This window comes from Schistocerca cancellata, chromosome 1 (genome assembly GCF_023864275.1).
Source record: "Schistocerca cancellata isolate TAMUIC-IGC-003103 chromosome 1, iqSchCanc2.1, whole genome shotgun sequence".
Taxonomy (NCBI): Eukaryota; Metazoa; Arthropoda; class Insecta; order Orthoptera; family Acrididae; genus Schistocerca; species Schistocerca cancellata.
In genome coordinates this window covers 681775980-681796965 of record NC_064626.1, presented here as the reverse complement: position 1 = coordinate 681796965, position 20986 = coordinate 681775980, and the positions used below count along the sequence as shown (strand labels likewise).

At 38.1% G+C, this 20986-nt stretch overlaps 1 protein-coding gene across 1 annotated transcript in view; it reads left to right on the top strand.

Annotated features, from left to right (window-relative positions):
• Window positions 1-20986, top strand: part of LOC126094508 (myosin-I heavy chain) — a 238625-nt gene that overhangs the window by 93646 nt on the left and 123993 nt on the right. The window contains exons 14-17 of the mRNA XM_049908960.1: window positions 2790-2991; window positions 3091-3243; window positions 14883-15077; window positions 16009-16210. Coding sequence (XP_049764917.1) covers window positions 2790-2991; window positions 3091-3243; window positions 14883-15077; window positions 16009-16210 — 752 coding nt within the window. The remainder of the gene's footprint in view (window positions 1-2789; window positions 2992-3090; window positions 3244-14882; window positions 15078-16008; window positions 16211-20986) is intronic.

Here is a 20986-nt window from a genome sequence, read left to right as displayed (position 1 = left end):
GTCAGTATGGATCCCAAGTACTTGAATTCTCTTACTCGTTTGAAGACATGCCTGTCAACAATAATGGAGACGAGAGGAGCTTGATGTTGCAGGACAACAAGATTTTTTGTTTTACTCTCATTCACTACCAGCCCTATTTGTTTTGCATTGCAGAGGAATCAAGAAGTGTCAGCACTTAATTGCTCGTGGATGTCGCCAAGGATCACAACATTATCAGCAATGCCAGGACTATATCTGTTCCCACCACCTCCGTTTCTCTGTTTCGACCAGTGTCGCAGCTTACTTTTTCCAAGGCCAAGTTGAATAGTATTGGTTCCAAAAGATCTCTTTGTTGAAATCCATTTTGAATACTGAATGGGAGTAGCAAGCTGTTATTAGTCAGATATATTTAGGTGGAATGTTGACATCATCTAACTTTTTCCATAGCATGGAGCGGTCAATTCTGTCATACACTACACATATGTCAATGGACAAACAGTTGAAAGCTTATATCAGTTTTGTAATTTCATAATATTTTTGAAAGACTATCAAAGGAAACAAAATCAACTGGCAGCTGAATTGTGCATATCTCAATCATTCATGTACTTTTGTTTGCCATTCTCAACTGCTGAAAATTGTATAATTCTTTTTTCCTGTACCTAGTGATAGTGCTAACATGGAATGTGTCTTTTCTTTTGTGAACACACAGGAGACCAAAGATAAGAATAGATTTAAAATAGGAAACATAAAAGATGTTGTGCATGCCAGTACAATTTCAAATTCTTGAACTGCCTGTGCTTTTTTGGGTAGTTGTTGGGAAACAAGAAATTGTTAACAGAGATTTTCTTCATCCTCCAAATATTCGAGGCATAAAAGTGAAAAAGGCAATAATGAGGTAATGGAGAGTAGTGATGATGAATAAACTGACAAGATACTGCATATTTAGTCTTAAAATAATTACAAAAACTCATTGTTTTAATTTAGAGTAGTTTTACTTGATTTATTTTTAAGTTGTAAAACACATGATTTTACTGATAAAGTATGTTCTCTTTTTTATGTGCACTGTTCCCCTTTTTATTATGAACTTAAAACAAGGATGAAAGGCCACCACCAAGTGGTGGCCAAGAGCAAAGTGCATCACCCTATGGCAAAACATTCAGTTGAATATAACATGTTTGATTTCAATGGCTGCTTCACAACCCAGGCAATTTGGATCCTCTCCTCCACCACCAGCTTTTCTGAACTATGCAGATGGGAATTGTACTTACAACACATTCACCACTCCTGAAATTATCCCGGCCTCAACCTATGGTCACCCACTGTTCTCACACCCTCCATCCAACAGTTCTTGCCCTCTCTGTCCTATCACCTCCTCCCTAGTCATGTCCCCTCACCCTCATTGTGTCCTGCTCTCTGAAATTTCACCCAACAGTCTTTTCCCCTTCTCTGCTTCTCTCATTTTCCACTCCCCATTTCTCTCCCCCCCCCCCCCCCCCTTTGCCACCCTTCCCCCACAAACTCCCATTGCTGCACCCAGCATCCTTGTTCTGCCACCATCAAGTCCCTGGACATTCTGCCAAACAGGCCAGACTTCCATCCCCCCACTCGTAACCTACTATCTCTCCCCATTTCCTACCCCACTCTGAATTGCTCTGTCCATTCAACACAACGCAGTTGCATTATGGCCAGAATGGCCGGAGATAGCAGTCATGTACACATGAAGTGCACCTGCTTGTGTGAATGTATGTGTTTTTTTGTTTTCCATTATGAAGAAGGCTTTGGCTGAAAGCTCAGTGTGTAACAGTCTTTTCATTGTGCCTGTTTGTAGCTGAACATGTCATCTCTATAGTGAGTAACAATTTATCCTTTTCATAATACTGTTAAAATGTTATCAGTAGCAATGATGTTGATTCCCATAAGTCTTGGTGTGAACTGTATCAAGTTAGTTAAACTATATGAAATGCCAAGGGATAGATATGCTCAAATAAATTAAGATAAAATGTTACTTTTGAAAAAGATTACTATTTATCTACTTGGTACAGGCTTCTTCACTCTTTCATTGTTTATGCAGATGTTCTTTATATTGGAAATTGCTAGTGACTAATAGCTTCACTGTGCAAAGTCTCTTATCTTGACCCTATATTTTAATCGGCCCTGTGATTAAATATTTCATTTTCCTTCATTACCTTCCTTAGTGACACTTTTCACAAAACTGAGCACCTGTATTATGCCTACAAATGCATTGTATGTTTTCATTTTCTATTTTCCAATTAGCTGCTGTATCTTAAACAGGGAGTTAATGTTTTGTAGATTGGTAAAAAGTTGGTGATACTACCCTCCATGTTGACAGAATTTCCGCTTAATATGTTGCTACTGCTGCTGTCAATTATGGGTTTAAGGAGCCTAACCATCTAAGGTCATAATTCTTCTGTCCCCCCCACCCCCCTGCTGCCCCCCAGTACAGAATAAGTGCATTCCATCTGTTTGCATGTAGAGGAAATTCTATGTGCAAGTGTGAGGAAGTTTTCTAAATGTTTGCATAGTGTGTGTCAGAGGCGAAACATGGGTACCAGCTTGCTATTCATGTAGTGGGGCATGGAAAACAGCATAAAAACACATCCAAGTGGCCAAACATGTTGCCAGTCATAATGGGGAAACCACCTGCTTTGCATATCATGCAACGAATTGTGTACAACTAGCTTAAGGCATCAGATGTGTATTGACAGAAGCTGTTTCTGTTTGAAATGTAATGTGTTATTTTTCAAACAGATATAAAACTGCATATAGTTGAGAAGATTCATCTTTTTCAGGGCTGCCCAACAGGAGATTGCAGCTCTTTCACAAATGGCAGAACAAATTAACTCAAAACTTGCATCATCTGAACCATCAGGTGATTCTGTTGATTTGGACAATCTGTTTGCATTCTTGTCTGATGTGCAACCTCGTAGTAATAACATTATTGATGAAATTGGAGAACAAATGGATGAACTTGTGGAAGACTTGGATGTTGAGGTAATTCATTTTAAGATTAAATTGCCTTCTAATAACATATCAAAGATGGAAAGAGAACTTCTTTTGGCATACTGTGGATTGGATCCAATTTATTTGCAGCTGGAGTCGGTGATGAAGGAAGCACCAGTACCACCCTCTAGTTTGGATCTGTCTCGTACATTGGGTCCACCCTCTCTGCCAGAACCTACTGGACCACCCCCACCTCCACCACCAACTAGCCCACCAGCTACTTCAGAGCCCATCTATGAATCAGTAAGCTTTTGTTTTGAAAATTCTTATATATATATATATATACACAGTGTAAATACATACAGAGGTAAAGAAGGGGTGGGTATTGTTATTCTGAACAGTTATTTCCCAACACAATTTACCGTGCAACACCCTTACAAGCTTTTCAGACTGTTTCTGACCACTTTGTATATTGCAAAGTCTAATTAATTTATCAAACTGTATCTCCAATAGTATTACTTGTAAATTAATATTCAAGCTTGATTTTAAAGGGCACGGATTGACACACGTTTTCAGGTGTGGGTGAGCACTGTAGCTCAAAACTTTGTCTGTTAAGCCTGTTCTGCTTAAAATATATTGAAAATGTAATTAATTTATCAAACTATATCTCCAATATGAAGTTGAGAATTAAGGCTGACAGGAGGCGTGCTAGTGTAGTCCGTACTATTGCAATGACCACCATGTCCAGATGGCTTAATGGTCAGAGTGTCTGCCCAGTAAGCAGGAGACGATTGTGTGTTCTGTCATTCTCTACCCTTTAAAATCAACCTTGAGACTTAATTTACTAGTAATACTTCTGGAGATACATATAAACAACTGAAATAATCAATTTTTGACAGTATAATGTAATTGGATAGATAAAAAGTCTACTCACCAAGCGGTGGCTGAACACATGTTTAAAAAAGGTTTTATGTTTGCAAGCTTTCAGAGTCTGTGGCTCCTTCTTCCAGCACAAGGGTTGAAGGGAAAGTACTGGAGGCGTTTAGGAAAAGAGACAGAGTTTGGAAAAATCACGAAGAACTCTTATATCCCCTTTTCATTCCGTCAGGTTAGTCACCCCGGACTTGGGGTTCTGGGTGACTTTTCCAAACTCTGCCCCTTTTCATAAATTTCTCCAATCCTTCCCTTCATTCCTCTTCCTTACCCTTCAATTCTTATGCTGGAAGAAGGAGCCATTGGCTCCAAAAACTTGCATATGTAAAACCTTTTTTTATATGTGTGTTCTCATGCCACTGCTTGGAGAGTAGATTTTTGTACCTATCCAATTAATTATATTGTTAAAAAATTATTATTTCAGTTATTTTTGTATATCTCCAGTAGTAGTACAAGTAGTAGTAGTAGTAGTAAATTAAGATTCAAGCTCGATTTTAAAGGGTGGAAAATGACACATTTTGAGGTGTAGGTGAATACTGTAGCTCAAAACTGTATCTGTTAAGCCTTTTCTATTTACAATTTTTTTATTCATGGATTGTGTTCTGGATGACTGATTTGAGACGAGAATATGTAAGACCAAGCGAGCAAGCAGGTAAAATAATAAGACTTTGGATACTAAATGGTTGGAACCTGTAATTATTTCTCAGTGTTTCAGTCACCATTTTCAGACTTATTATTCTTTATGGCAGAAGACATGCAGAATGTATAAAATATCAGACTTGAACTTTTCTCTCTACTGTAGTCCAGGGATTCGTTAAAATAATTTATCAAAGTTTTGGAAGACTGTTTTCTTCACCATGCAGAAACATTGTGCATTTAAAATTTAATACTACCAGCAACAGAATACTAGATCTTTATAATTTTTCAGAGAGGCTCATATGCATGACTAAAATTATTCATGCATGTGGATGTGAGTGAGTACTGTAACACATTTGCACTGGCTTTTAGTGAATTTGCATGATTCAGAACTCTGCCTGATATCAATCATGGTGCAAAGGGTAATGATTCCCCTTAAATGTGCAGGCCAGGTGTTCATTGTGTGCAGAGTAGTGATTACTCTTAAATATGGAAACCAGATGTTTCTGCCAATTTAATACAATTTTCTTTATTTGTTCCTATGCTTTACACGCAGCCTTATACTCATTTAGTGTGCCAGTAATCATGGATTACAAGCTATGATTTTGAGTAAACAAACATTAAATTAAAAGTCAGTGTGTATGACTGACCATCATCAGCTCTGAACCTACTATACGAAAATAAGGGAAAGGCGAACACTCACCTATAGCGGGTCAATGTGTGGAGCACAGAAACACATAGCACGCACCGTTACGCTACAGGCAATTGGATGATTTTCACTTATTTTATGTATTGCTCCACCCACGAATTTCTATTATTGATATGTCTACTATCGTATAGAAGCAAAGCTTTTCAGATAGCTACTTGAAGTTCCAACCTGGACTTCAGGAGTGGAATAAGGCAGTGTGTGGCCATGCCCTTGGCTGGATGGTGAACCAAACTGACAGCACATTGTCCCACCATCTGGTGGGTAAGCTGTTTAACAGACATGTCACCAGAGAGCTGTTCTGCAGGTCGACCTACAGCGAACTGTAGTCCCTGGTGGTATTGTCATACTGCAGTTACCAGTATTTTCACTAGACCTTTTTCAAAGCAAATGACCCTGAAAGACATAGTTAATGGAAAGAAAATGAAAGTATAAAAAAAGGAAAACTTGAAACAGATGTCGATTTTTCCATCAAAACATACAAAGCCTTTCAAATTCTCTTAATGCTATAGAAAACTGAAAAATATTAGATTATTTTTACATTTGTGTTATGCGTAACAGAAAACCAGATGGAAGTTAAAGAAATAGGACAGCTGTTCCTAGATGGCTACAAGGTGACATCAAATCACTGTTGGATAATGTAATGCAAGAAGGTGAGTGACTGTTACACAAAATATGGAATAAAGTCCCATGCCATAGACCTAAATGAGTACTGCAATGAACAAATTTCTGAGTTCTGTGCTTCACCAACGGACTTCAAAACACACAAGCTAACATTTCTGGCAGTGAACAGTTCTGATGGTGAACAGACCCTCAGCAGGAAACAGTTTGAACTTCATTAGGCGATTAGAGAGATAAGTAGTGTAGTTGTTGCTTCAAACATGGGTTGCTGTTAGATATGTATAACAGCAGTTTGACTGTGTACTTCCCATGTTGATCTTCTTTACTCCATCACCAAAGCTGTACATACTACTTAAAATTCAAAAAATATAATTATCTTTATGGTACCTTTCAGAAAAGAACTCTCCACTCCAGTTGTAAGGTAATATTCAATATACTTTCGTAGTATGGTATGTTAGTTCTTTTGATTACAAAATCGTTCTCAGTCTCAAAAGTTCCTCCAGTTCCCTTTACTACTTCTGAGTATTGTAAACTAAATTCTTGAGAAGTCTGCACCTCTTCAGGTCAGGATGATAATCTACGGTATTCTTATTACTGCGTCTGAGTTGAAATTTCCTCTCGGTATGCCATAGCAACAGTTGTCCCATGCTGAAGATATCCGTTGTCCCTCAGTATGACTGTCCACATGCACAATATATGAAATGTTATTAGACATAATCTTTTACCTTATTATTTTTTTTACATAAATTATGTGGCCTGACAAAAAATATGAAGCGCCCAGAAGCGGAGGTCAAAATGAAATGAAACTTCACGAGTTGAGAGGGTATGTGATGTTGGTGGAATGATTAAAAAATCTAGTCAACTTTACAAAGGCTTCATCAATATGACCCCAATCTATATGACATTGCACTGCCTCTGGCATGGATGCTTGCACTGATTCAGTTGGTAAGGGTGTCATAAAGCCATTATATCCTCTCCTGAGGCAAGCTGACCCATAACTTTTGTAACTGGCCCTTACTGCACCAAATATAGGCACTGGCACAGAATTAACATCTGAGATGTTCCCACACATGTTCTAGTGGGGACGGCTCTGGGGATCTTTCTTGTCTTTTGAGTATCTCAGAACCATACAGAGAGTTCATAGAGACACCATTTGTGGGTGAACATTGCCTTGTTGAAAAAAGGCGTCATGATGCCGTCACAGGAAAAGTAACACTTGAGGAAAAAGGATGTCTGTGCAGTACTGTTGTGCCATCAGAGTTTCTCAGTTACTACAACCTGTGACCTGAAGTCATATCTGGTGGGTCCCCACACCATGATGGCAGGGTGCTCTACCTTTCCAAAATGTTGGAACAGTGGGACATCTCGAGGTTGTTGCCATGCTCACCCAACAAAGGTCATCTGGGGTAGTGTAGAACTGCGATTCATTGCTGAATACATTATTGTGACACCATTTATCAGCAGTCCGTGCTTCCTGGTCATGACACCACTCCAAATGCAGCCATTTGAGAAGTGGTGTCAAAGGAAGCCTACACGCTACACGTGGAATGATAACTCTCTAGGCCATGCTGCTGCCAGTCTTTGACCAATGATGTGAGGTGACACGGAAACTTGCAGGCAGTCCATTACTTGTTCTTAGATAGCAGACACAGACATGAGTGGGTTAAGGTGTGTTTGGGGGACACTACCTTGTGGTGGTCAGATATGGTCAACTGGAACTTTGAAGATAAGTGTACATGCCGTCACATTCCCACACAGTTCAATGTCAGGCTATTGTTACAGTGATTCACAAATTTGGATATCATATGATTCAACTTGCCAGCCAAAGTGGAAACCTGTAATGATGCCCCTTTCAAACTCTGTCAGGTGCTGATAATGCTGTCTCTAATGTGACATCTCCATGTCTCTGACAGTGATCACTCAACATCTGGTGCTCTTCGCGCCCCTTGTATACCATATCAGGCCTGGCACGAACACTAAACATGAACAGCACTAATACACCCTGGTGGCTGTTCTACCTGTTACAGAGGATTGCAGCTCTAATCATTTACATACCCACCGATGGTACATATGCGTATGAAGGTACATTGACATCCAACAATGTTTTCTGGATGCTTCACTTTCTTTTGGCAGGTAGTGTACTTTTGTTGCTAGTATCATTCGTCTGTAAAACGATGTAATGATATGCATCACTCTCCTTGAGTGATGTGTATCACTAGAGAGTGCAAATAAAACTTATGGAAATAGCTGGGAAGTCATTGTATGGAAGTTTCACTATTGACTTCATTTTAGATAGTACTGATTGAGGGCACTTACTGAATTTCTTCCCACAGTAACATTCGCAACTAGAATAGGACACAATGCAACAATGATCAATAATTTATTTTATAATCGAACTGTCTTTCACAAAATTGGTGTGAGCCCCATGACCTTTGGTCTCACCATGATAGTCAAATTTCAGCAATATTCTTTTCAATAAAGTATAGCCAAGAATGGACATGAACAGTTTCACAGTGTCATAAATGTTAATTCAGTCATATTATTCAGGAAGTGTTTATTCACTGAGCAATGGGAAGGTGATTATTGTAGTTGAGTTGGCATAAGTTGATCCCTGACAGTCGCAGGGCACTAGGTGTGGTAGCTTTGCACTCCTATCTCAGACAATAAAATAATGTGATTTTACGAACGTCTCTATGGTGATACCTCAGTGTTGTCACAGCTCTGTAACAGGTACTGTTTCCGCATGCAGCCATTAGTGCTTCACAGTTGAAACTGGCAACAGTACTGTGAGCGGTCAGAGATCTGAAACTTTCTGGCAGATTAAAACTGTGTGCCTGACCGAGACTCGAACTCAGGACCTTTGCCTTTCGTGGGCAAGTGCTCTACCATCTGAGCTACCGAAGCATGACTCACGGCCGGTCCTCACAGCTTTACTTCTGCCAGTATCTCGTCTCCTACCTTCCAAACTTCACAGAAGGTTCGCAGGAGAGCTTCTGTAAAGTTTGGAAGGTAGGATAGGAGACGAGATACTGGCAGAAGTAAAGCTGTGAGGACCAGCCGTGAATCGTGCTTCAGTAGCTCAGATAGTAGAGCACTTGCCCGCGAAAGGCAAAGGTCCCGAGTTCGAGTCTCGGTCGGGCACACAGTTTTAATCTGCCAGGAAGTTTCATATCAGCGCACACTCCGCTGCAGAGTGAAAATCTCATTCTGGTCAGGGATCTACTTACACCATTTTCACCACAGGACCCACAGTAGGTGAGCAATTTATTTTTTTCATCAAAAATATTCTTACAGTGCTATGAATTCAGTTTTCCTTTACAACAGCTGTGGGTCAGTTGTTGTGGGAGCTTAGGGTGGCGAGCACCAACCAGGAGTAAGTGAAATTAAAGTAGTAAGTTACCAAGAGAGAAGGAAATCAGCGTCTTCCTGTCGATGATACTCAACTAAAGGAGTAAATTTCTCCAGGAGTAAATTTTTCATTTACTTCCAAAGTAAATTTATTTATTCCATAATTGGTGGAGAGCACCATTGAAGAGTAACTTGAGTAAAAAAGGCCAAAATTTACTCCTAGGTAGTAGTAGGAGTAAAGTGGGAGAGTAAGGTGTGATCTGTGAGCTCTGTGTTTTAAGTGTCAAATTCTATGGATTACCTGGACTACAAAGAATATGTGGAGATGGAGGAAGAGGTGAACATCTCAAAGAATGTGGGTTGTAATGGAAAGAAGAGACCTATTTGTGATGTATAGCGACAGTGATTTCAAAGAGCAGTTTGGGTTTCGTAAGGAATTCTTTGAGTTGCTGCTTGCTATGTTGGACCATTACTGCAGCATAATTCTGACAGGAACTGTGCTTTGTCACTTAGGCTGCAACTTCTTTGTGGACTGTGAATCTTTCGCACAGGTACTTATCAAATCATAGCAAGAGATCTCATTAATATCCATCATACTACTGCCGGAAGAGCTTTTAACAGTGTGATAAACAGTTTAATTGCCTTAAAGCCACTGCATATGTTCATTCCACAGAGCCAAGAATATATGTCAAAGAACAAAAGGGAAATCTATTGAACTGGCAGATTCGCAAATGTCGTAGGGGCCATAGACTGTGTACATATACCCATACTTTGCCCTTCTGTAACACAAGCAGAACTATACAGAAATCGCAAGAATTTATTTTCTATCAATACATAAATCATCGGTGATGTCAGTATGAAGATTTTGAATGTGGTAAGTCGTTGGCCGGGTTCCACGCATGATGCATGCATTTGGAGCAATAGTAGAGTTGCTGCAGAATTCGAAACTGGGCAGTATGATGGGTTGCTTGTTGGAGATAGTGGATATGTTGTCTCCAAACATTCCTGTGTTCCGAGCCCATACAGGAACAAAATGGCACTACAATAGAGCCCACATTGGTACCAGATGTGTAATAGAGCAAGTGTTTGGTTTTTGGAAGAAACTTTTCCAAATTCTCACTGAAATAACGCGATCTAAACCAAACAAGTGTGAGAATGTTATTGTGGCTGCTGCAGTTCTACAAAACTTTGGAATAGAAGTTAGAGATGTGTTTCATCCTGATATTGTGGAGGTGAATGACATCAAACAATATGCATTTCAGCCAAAAGCAGATGCTGCAGGCCAAGCTGTCAGAAGGTCTATTATACTTTCACTTTAATGAGAATTGTACCTAGTTTGCTAGTAAAGTTGGAAGTTAGTTTAAAGACTTTCCCTTCTGAAATGAATAAATAAGCCACCAGATTGTCACTACAGTAGTGAAAAGTGACTCATTTAATTTATGTGTAATTTTATAGTTTTTTCACTAGGGGATTAACATTCTCATTTTATTTCTTAACTGAGTATACAAAGTCATACAATGTTTCAATTATTTCTAAAATAAAATAGACTTCTTTTACAATATTGCAAATTCAGATAAATATTAGAATGTGGTATTAACAAAAATTAGCACTGATTCTGAAATGATAAACAAAAATATTATGCCATACAAGAAACAAGAACATATTAACTATTTGAAAAAATGTCAGGAAATAAAAGTTGTTTTATACATATGAATATTTTCTTATTCATTCGCAAAAACCCAAATTTCTAGAGCACATTGGCTGAAGAACTGGGACCTTAAGTTTGCTCCATTACATTCTTGAACTTATTCAAAATTTCCATTTTAAGGTTTCGCTCTTCTTCTATGATTTCTCTTTGTCTTTCTGTTAATAAAATTTTTGCATTGTATTCCTCTCATATTAAACAAATTTTTAAGGAATGAAGCTCATCTGCTTTTTTCAACAACTCCCAGTTATTCACTGCAACCACTGGTTCTCTCCCTCTTTTGCTTGGCGCATCTTTTGATAAGCTCCCACCAGAGAACGCAGGCCAAGGTTCATGACTATGGGATAAAGCTCCACCTTCAGCAGTTTCAGTGCTACCTTGAGAGAAGTTATCATCATCAAAGTTGCTTGAAAGTATCACATTATCTTCAAATGTGTCATTGTTGTTAACTCCAGCTATACCCTCAAAAACTTGCGGGATTATATCAACAACGATTTGGCTTACGTTGGCTATCTTTGTCTCAACTACTCCACCACCAGTTTGAAACTGTTCTCAATTACATTTAACTTTCATTTTCTTTGCTTTCACTTTCATGTCCTTCCAAATTACTTTAAGCTGCTCTTGTTGTGTTTGTGTAAGAGCTTCTGCATTGTATTCAAAGTGTATTTTTTCCCAAACACCCTTTTTCCTTTTTAGCATGTTGACATCATGCTTTTTAGATTCAATAGTAATGTACTTTTTCATTATTTCAGCAAACGGCTCTTTTTCATTTCCTGTATGTTTTTGAATGTTTCTTGGCTACCTCAATGTTGCTGCTAGCTCCTTTCTCAAACTGACACTTAAATTAATACGCGTCACCAACCAACAATGGACGTTATTAGCTGTAGACGGCGGGGTTACCAATAGATTCATCCATCAACAGCATGTTTCTTTTTCATAATGACCTTATCATTAATTAATGTACTAGCATTTAGATTTTCCATTTTTAATAATTCAATTTAATAATCCTATCTAGCTTCTAAAACTATAGCGATGGACATAAATCACGCAAAAGGTGATGCAAGAATGTCTGCCGACAATCAATATTTTTCAAGAGGGAACGTAATGTTGGTGCCAGCAGTGTGCAGAAATGGCTTACTTCTTTAGTAAATAGGCATTACTACTTTAGTTACAACTAAAAAAGTAAACAGAAATTGAGCTCCCCAACAGTTACTAAAAAAGTATATTACTGCAGAAGTAATTTACTAAAGTAGTCCAAGCTAAAGAAGTTACTACAAGAGTAATTCATACTAGTTTGGTGCTCGCCACCCTTTGAGTAGGATTGGGAAAAAACTTTATTAACAGAATTAAAAGAACAAAGTAAGACAATTTGGAGAATTGTTAACTATGAAGTTAACAAAAGAGGTAAAGAAAATTATATTCCTACCATCTCTGAAAGTTTGTTGGTGGAGTTATGTTCACCCTGAGAGAGAGAGAGAGAGAGAGAGAGAGAGAGAGAGAGAGAGAGAGAAAGGGTTTAAAGAGTGGGTGAGAGAGATATTCCCATAGTTATTGATATAAGTAGATGAGTACTAGTTGTAAATGGTTGTTAGTAAATTTTTCAGAAACAGCCTGCACTACCCACTTATGTCTTTTTAATGTACAAGTTGATTCATTACCCATCCCTGAAGTCTCTCCTTCACAATGGGATTTATAGAACACAATATGTGAATGAATTAATGGGTTTTCAGAATCGGTAAATGTCACTCTATAGCCAACTTCAAGAAAGATGAAAAAATGCGTTTAATGATTCTTGCTAGTACTCGATTGTAGTGTTGATTCCTCTTTTCATTCCTGTTACTCTTAATTCTGGACTGGTAGGGAGCTGTGATCTGGGAGTAGTAAGGTGCTGAGCGAAAATAAATAGTATTAAAAGTAAAATCATTTATTGAATCATCCCTCAGGGAAATTTTTAACTGCCAAAGTAAGTAATATTTGATCACCACAGAGGCTAACTTTGAAAACAAATTGTTACATTCTGAGAAATACCCAAATTGTATCAAAACACGTATTCATATGTCCGTAAAGCAGACAAGATAAAATGTAGACAAAAACATCAGAAAATACTAAAAATGTCAACTAGTTTACATACACAGCAAAAAGCTAAACAGGAAAGAATTATTATTTCACTATTTTGGACTATAAGGGAAAGCAGACATCTGAATCGTGAAGCAGACTTGCACCAAGTGAAATCAAATGCCAGATGAGGAAATTAGTATTAAAGTTATAAAAGTTTATAGAGTCACTTCTGAAGCAGCCAAAAGGAATTGCTCTTTTGCTGATATAAACAGTGTACATGTCTGTAAAGCAGACTTTGTCATTTACAAACTTCAATTATATAAAAATAGAATTTAAAAAAAAGTTTCACACAGACAAAAATTATAGCTTTACATACACAGCTACAAAACAAGCAAAGAGAAATATCTGTTTCACTAATACACATAATCATAGTAAACAGAGAAGTTAAACAAGTGTATGCATCTGTGAAGCAGGCTTTTGCTTTTTGGCTTTACATAAACGGCTGTGAATCAGCCTATCTCACTAATATACAAACCATAAAAAGCAACAAAATTTAAAATGTACACATGTGTAAAGCAGACTGAGGAATTAACCAAGTACTTTTATGAGCAACAAAACCTCAGACAAGCAAAAAGCTTGAAGCATACAAATGAGACAAATAGAGAACGGCTCAGTTTTGGCCGATCTCTGAGTCAGTTGCTCAGCAAATTATAAAACATCTGCTCAGAGTACAAATTAAATTTGAACAGCAATTGGATACAACTGAAACACGATGGTTTACCACTGAGTCCATGTGGCCCACTAGTATCAAAAGAAGTCAAATATGGAGACAACATGCTAAAATTTTAATTGAGAAATAATAATAATAATAAAACACATACGCCTTCTGAAACAGACACTCTCTAATAACCAAATGAGTATTTGTCTCAGACAGATTCTTATTACCAGGGTGCTGATCCACAGAAAGGCATCAGCAAATGTCCCAATAGAATGACCTGAATCAGTTTACTGCCAAAATAACAAATGATACTCTGAAGTGACTGCATAACGAAGGGGCATTTTCTCGTGAATCTTGACCAACACTCAAAAAACAATTTTGCTCTCTGTCATTCTTGCATTATGCCAAAGCAAATCGGGGGCAGTGTATGAGGCCAAATCCACCAGCAAAGGCAAGAGGCACCTGTCGTATAACTGCAGAATATAGCCTGTCACTGCACAGACAGGGTAAAGTTGCAGTTGCCCAATAGGTGACAGCTCAGTCCGTGAAGTAAACAACAATCTTGCAGACTACCATGGCTTTGGGGTGCAAGACAGTATACTGTGTGAGATTCCATGCATACCCAAACCCCAGCTAATAATGAGTGAGCTACGCTTGTGCCTGAATCCTTTGCAGAGCCACCCCGGGCCCCACCACTCGGGATGCAAAGAAACCCACTGCTAAGCAGTACTAACAAAGAGTTTACTCAAGCAAGGAACTGATGCAGGCCCACGCATGTCTCAAATTCCATACTTAATTCTCACTCTGTCCCTTCTATCACTTCCGAAGTGAACCTAGAAAAGTCCTTAACTTTGACCTATCGTATCTGACAGTTTTTCCTTCATCTTTATCTCCTCATTTTCTCAAGTGCACCCTCTTAACTTGGAGTCTGAGTGACATACTCTTCCTTTCCAACCTTCCCCATCCATGTCCTCTTTCATTGTTGAGGAAGCAAAATAAAAGATCCAATGGCTAGTGTTTTCCTTTGGTAATACTTCCAAATCTCATATCTAAAAGTAAACATTTGTCCCACAACTTACTGTCATGCCAACTTTTTTGTCACTTTTTATCAAGATCAACTTTTTTTATCTGTTCAATATATTAGAGAAACCTTTTGTTTATTTGTTTTAGTCTGTAGTCTATATTCTATATTAAATATAAATTTAATTCTCTACCAGGTTCTTCCTCGGGATGATGACGATGATGATGTAACATCACCAACCAGTGTATCTGCTCCTGCAGCTCCACACAAGCTAGTACGACCAAAAAGTCCTGGAGTAGAACGTGTTCAGCAACACCGCACACCAGGCTCTCCTCTTGCTGGCTCTCCACGACACAGCAGGCCAAGTTCACGTGGATCTACAGTATCAGGGGTCAGCTACTTTCATTTATTTGAGTCGTCATTTTTGTTTATGTATTTCAAACTGAACCAAACAGGAAACTTTAGTTATTTATGTAAATGTGCATAAAAACCATAGAGCATACCCATTTTCCTTGAACCATACATCGGCAGCATGCTTTCTTCTTACTTCTCTTATAGGTTGCCTTTTTTTCGCATAAACAGCAATGTACTACCTTTTGTTTTTCTGTTCTTTTCTTTTCTTTCTTTCTTTCTTCCTTTTTCTTTCTGTATTTACTGACGTTTATTCAGTCTTTGTCTGCCTCACCATTTCGCACCAAAATTTCACTAACTTGCACTGTTATTGTTTATATGATGATTTTACTGAATCCTTGAAATCAGAATGTGTAGTAGATACTTCTTGTTCAATAAATAAGACTGAAGACAGTAGCTGTGAATAAACCAGAAGTTGAAATTAATCTGTCACCATATGCTCTTATCAAATAAAAGACAAGTATGACATAACATACTGAATTTTTGCAGTACCATATCCCCTTTGACATGATTAGTCTCTCTCTCTCTCTCTCTCTCTCTCTCTCTCTCTCTCTCTCTCTCTCTCTCTCTCAAATACATCCTTAATTCTGAGTGAAGTAGTATAATGGCTAATGCCCTGAGCTCTCATTTGGGAGAACCAAGTTTCAAGTCCTGTCTGGCTATGCTGATTAATATTTTCCATGAAAAGAACATAGCTGATTTCCTTCTTGATCCTTGTACTTTCTGAGCTTGAGCTCCATCTCTGATGCCCTTGTTGATTGGTCACCAAACCTGAATCTTCCTTCCTTTCCAACTCTCTTGGAACCTAGTTCTTCACTTTTACAGAATATGGGATGAGACAGGGGGAGGAGGGAGGAGGCAGAATGTTATTAAGTATTTGTTAGTAATGATTTTTTACTTTGGTTCAACAGGGTGTGCAATCCTCATACTCCTGGCGTTACAATGGTCGTGCTGAAGAAGATGCTGAGAGAGAACAACGTCGGAAGTTCAGAGTTGAAAAGAAACTTCAAGAACTTGAAGAGCAACAGGAAAAGGAGGTGCTGGATGATGCTTATCACGATATTGTGGAGTTTGCCCATAATTATTTCAACTCACATGAACGAACTCCTGAAGGTAAGTTTTTGTGTGCCAACTAAGAATCAAATCATCAATTCATTGCATTTCTTCTTCTGTAACTCCTATCCACCCTGCAGCTTGTCCAGGAGGCTTTCCAGCAGATTTGTGGTTTTTAGTTATGGTTCTGAATTTTGTTCTGCCTTGAACAACTTCATATCTACCCATCTTTTTGATTTGCAGCTCCTTGTATTGGCCATGTTTGCAGTTAAAATTTTTGGATGTGAGGTCCGCCTGTTATGCAAGACAATGTTTTGCATAACTGGTGGACCTCACATCCAAAAATTCATATCTACCATTTCACTTCAGGATTTCATGAAATTCCATTGCCAGTTTGTGCAATTCTTCATTGATAAATTTTAGTTGAGAATTTTATTTGCGAGCCTATTATTTATTCTGTATATGTGGCCACAACTGCCATTTTCTAATTGTACCTGTTTTGTTTTTTATTAATTATAGATTTAATTTGATTTCTTCTTCATCTAAATTCCATTTGTACTGTACAATTATGTAACATGTTATGCTAATGTTTTGTAAGGTTTTTGAAGAACAGAAAACTCATTTGTAAAAATCAACATGCATACTGCAAATAGGAACCTTGTGAAACTCGGCTTGCTCTGTTCATCCATGAGATCCAGAGCACCATAGACAGGAAGGCATTCAACAAAGTTCTGTACTGTCTTATGCTGAACAAAATATGAGCTTTCTGAGTATCTGACTGTATTTGTGACTGGCTTCAGGACATTCTTGCATAAAGAACTCAACACATCATTTGTAATGGCACAAAATTGACAGATATAGAAGCAGAGATACATTGTGCATCATGGAGAGGTTTAATGTTTTGAGAGAGTGCTTTCCAGAAAGACTTGGGAAACATATTTCCTATCACTTTAATTTTTTTATCTGTGTCTTCAGCCTGCACATGAGTCTGGTGTCTACTTTCTTTCAACCATGATGTGCTTGCCAGATGTCTTTCCCCATTCATTTATCCTTTCTGTCTTCAGATCACCTTCCCTGTACTATCACACTCTATCTGAAGCTCCATCAATCAGTATTAACAACAACCACAACCTGGAATTGGAGGAGAGTTTTCTTGTTTTTAAACCAGAGGTGATCCCTGCTCTTTTACTGGTGTGTGACTACTGCTGTTGTTTTGTAATTAAAATATATTGTCTTGTCATTTTTCTGGAGTTATAACGTCTGACTGGAGTATTGATTATTGTTACAGTGTCGAAGAAGTAAAACTTCAATAAGCTAATGTTGACCTTACCTTATATTTAAGAAAAGTGATGCTGCAAATGTGTAATATGTTGAACAACCAATGTAATGGAAAGAAAGGGAATTTATCCTCAGTGACTAGACCACTGTACTGATGCCCAGTCTAACTGTGCAACTAATAGAGTAGAGAAATGCAAAGAAAATGCAAGAATGTGAGGCACACATTGAAATGCAAACAAAGATGCTGCTTCACTGAGTGAATCTAAATGCCATAGCAATCAACTGCTAAGAAAAAGTACACATAAGTTGCTATGAGACTCATATGAATGTTCTGAAAAGTGTCAACACAACTTAAGGGACTGTTTACTTGATTATGAGCTGCAGAACTGTATTAAAAATTGTAGATGATACAAATGCACTCATACAGAGCATTAATGTTACACACACTCAGGACTATCAACCATTTTCACATCAAGAGATATTGCAAACTTAAGCAGTCTGATCTTTCTGATAAACTCCTACTTACCTTTCTCAGTTTATATTTGATCAACATTGGGTTATGTTAGTCTCTCCCTCCCAACTGACTTACTTACTCAGTTTTCAATGGCCCTATTGTTCTACAGTTAAAAAGGATTCCAAACCATGATACATATTGGCATCCTTTCATATATACAAATCATTGCCAGAGGTGAAAGAAGCAATAAGTGACAGAAAAATGTCTAAATACTGATGATTTAACTATAAATATTTACCCACTAAGCCCATGAGCCTTGCTTATTAGGAAAAAATTGTGATATTAGTCATAGCCATGTATCATTCCACGCGGCTTGAACAATAGCATTTATGCGATTCATGAATTCATTTGTTTCCTGTAATAACTTCAGACTTAATTTTTTGTATTTAATATCAAACATCGCTTGAACATTTCACAATACCATAACCAGTGTAGACCAAACAATGCTCTCTCTTCAGATTGTCTATGGTTAGAAAGAGGAGAGGCATTTTGTAGGTTCTACAATGATTCTTTGTCTTTTTCTTGTTATCAATTATAGTCTGAAAACGACGTCTGGCTAGTGAAAACTATTTAAGGTACTGTAAAATGCTCATGCATGTGATTGTGTTGTGCAAAATATAAAAAAAGTAAAAGAAAAATTTAATGTGATGACAATATTTTAGCTTTTTCAACATTAGTTCCTTCTTCAAAGAGGAGAGAGGGATAGAATAGAGAAGTTTTAAAAAAGGAAAGGCAGGTCACTCAGAACCCAGAATGAAAGGAAGTTCCTATACTCATGTCTCTTCCCCCACCCCCCTCCTCCAGGAAGGAATGAATAGTGAAAGCTAGAATAATGTCATCACTTTTACTTTTGTGTTTGTTTATTGTCATTTCACCTCCTGAAGGTAAATATTACCAAAGAATTATGTATATTTATTAAAGAACATAATCAATGACTTAATAACTTCAGAGTCTAATTAATGTCTTACATTTTGTTTGCTGATCTCATATCACAAAATGTGAAAGCATTGGACACCACAGCTTCTGTCCATAGCCAAATGCAAGTTACATCCACCCATTTATCTGCAAAATGACTACAATTTTCAACTTTTTTTGTTGTCATTCAGAGTTCACAAGTTTATATAAAACCCACACAACACTCATTTATGAAAGCATAGAACAGGTAGTCATGATAACATTAATGTCTTATGAGACATATTCAATATGTGACTTTTAATAAATAAACACAGACCCGTCCGATTAGACACAGGCATTAGCATGTTGCTTCTGGGATCTGGGGAGGTGCACCAGTCCCAGTTCGAATCTGCCTGGTGGATTAATGATGAGGCCCAGTGTGCCAGCTAGACTGGATGTGTTTTTTAGCTGGTTTCCCACATGTGACTGGGTTAATACTAGACTGGTACCTGCGAGCATCCTCAGTTATGCAATCCACGAAAATTTTGAAAATATTTCTCATTTTCACAAAGGGTAATGCTAGACACACAGAGGCTGGGTACACACATTTCATTGGGGAGTGGGGATGGTGGTTGGGGGAGGAGGTGGCAACAGGAAGGGCATCTAGCCATTCTCTACCACTGACATTGCCAAATCCAGAATAACATTGTAATCCTATAATAACACCAGATGAGGCCAGGAAGAAGAAGAAATATAAATAAATAGATGGATAGGTATACACATCCTTAAGAAATCATTGTATACCATAAAAATGCATTATTTTTGCTTTAAATACAGGTTTTTTCCATAGAGATGCCAGTTTTAGTTTTTCTTTTCCTTCGTTCTTTCTTATTGTAGCGTTAAACTCACCTGATTTCCCTGAAGCACTTAAGATGAATACCAGATTGGTTCATTTGCAAAGGCTGTGGTTGATTTCTTCCCCCATTCCAGGCCATTCTGACTTTGTGGTCTGTTGCTTCTGATATTGTTATCGACAAGACAGTAAACCCTAATCTTTCTTCCATTTCCACTTGTGCGCGTTTTCATCATTATATCCCTTATTTTGCTGTCTTGTTGTTGGCTGAAAGGACTTCTTGCAACCACTGTGTAGTATTAGATATAGGCACAAAGAGAAATCAAGCCATGGTCTAGGGTTAGCATCTTTCATTAGTAATGAAGATGTCATAGGTCCTGTATTTGAACCTGGCCACTCCTTACGTTTTGAACAAAAATTAGTGGCAATGATGTCTGAAGCCTTCCAGTGTAAGAAGTCACCCTTGTTCTGCCAACAGTCTTGTCAAAGAGAGCAGGGGAGTGGACAGAGCTCAGGGCACTTCCTTGCACTTGGGATGGGAAACAACTCATTAAAATATTGAAGAATTGGTAATGATCAACAGCATGTGAATGCAGAAGGCAATGGAAACCACTGCCTTAACAGACACATAATGTGTATCCACAGGCATGTGGACTGTAATTGAAAACAATATAATGATGATCTCTTCATTGGCAAAAGATTCTAGATTAGTCCCCCATTTGGATCTCCATAAACGAACTGCTGAACCCTGAGAAAAAATGGAATAACCAACAAAAGGATAACATTCTAAGAGTTGGAGTGTGGAACATTAGAAAATTGGATATGATAGGAAAGCTAAAAAACCGAATAGGGAAATGCAAAGGCTCAACCTAGGTATGTTTGGGGGGGAGGCGGGGGGGGGGGGGGGGGGGGGGGGTGAATTGAAATGGAATGAAGATAAGGATTTCTGGTTAGATGAATATTGGATAATATCAAGAGCAGCAGACAATTGTATAATGGGATTGGGATTTGTTATGGATGGGAAAGGTAGTGCAGGGAGTTAATTACTGTGACCAGTTCAGTGACAGGATTGTTCTCATCAGATTCAACAGCAAATCAGTGCTGACAATAGTTCAGATATACATGCAGATGTCGCAAGCAGAAGATGAAGAAATCGGGAAAGTATATGAGGATACTGAACTGTATAATTCAGTATGTAAAGGAATGTGAAAATTTGATAATCATGCAGACTGGAATGTGGTTGTAGGAGCAACTGTAAGAGAAAGGGTTACAGAAAAATATGGGTTTGGTAGTAGGA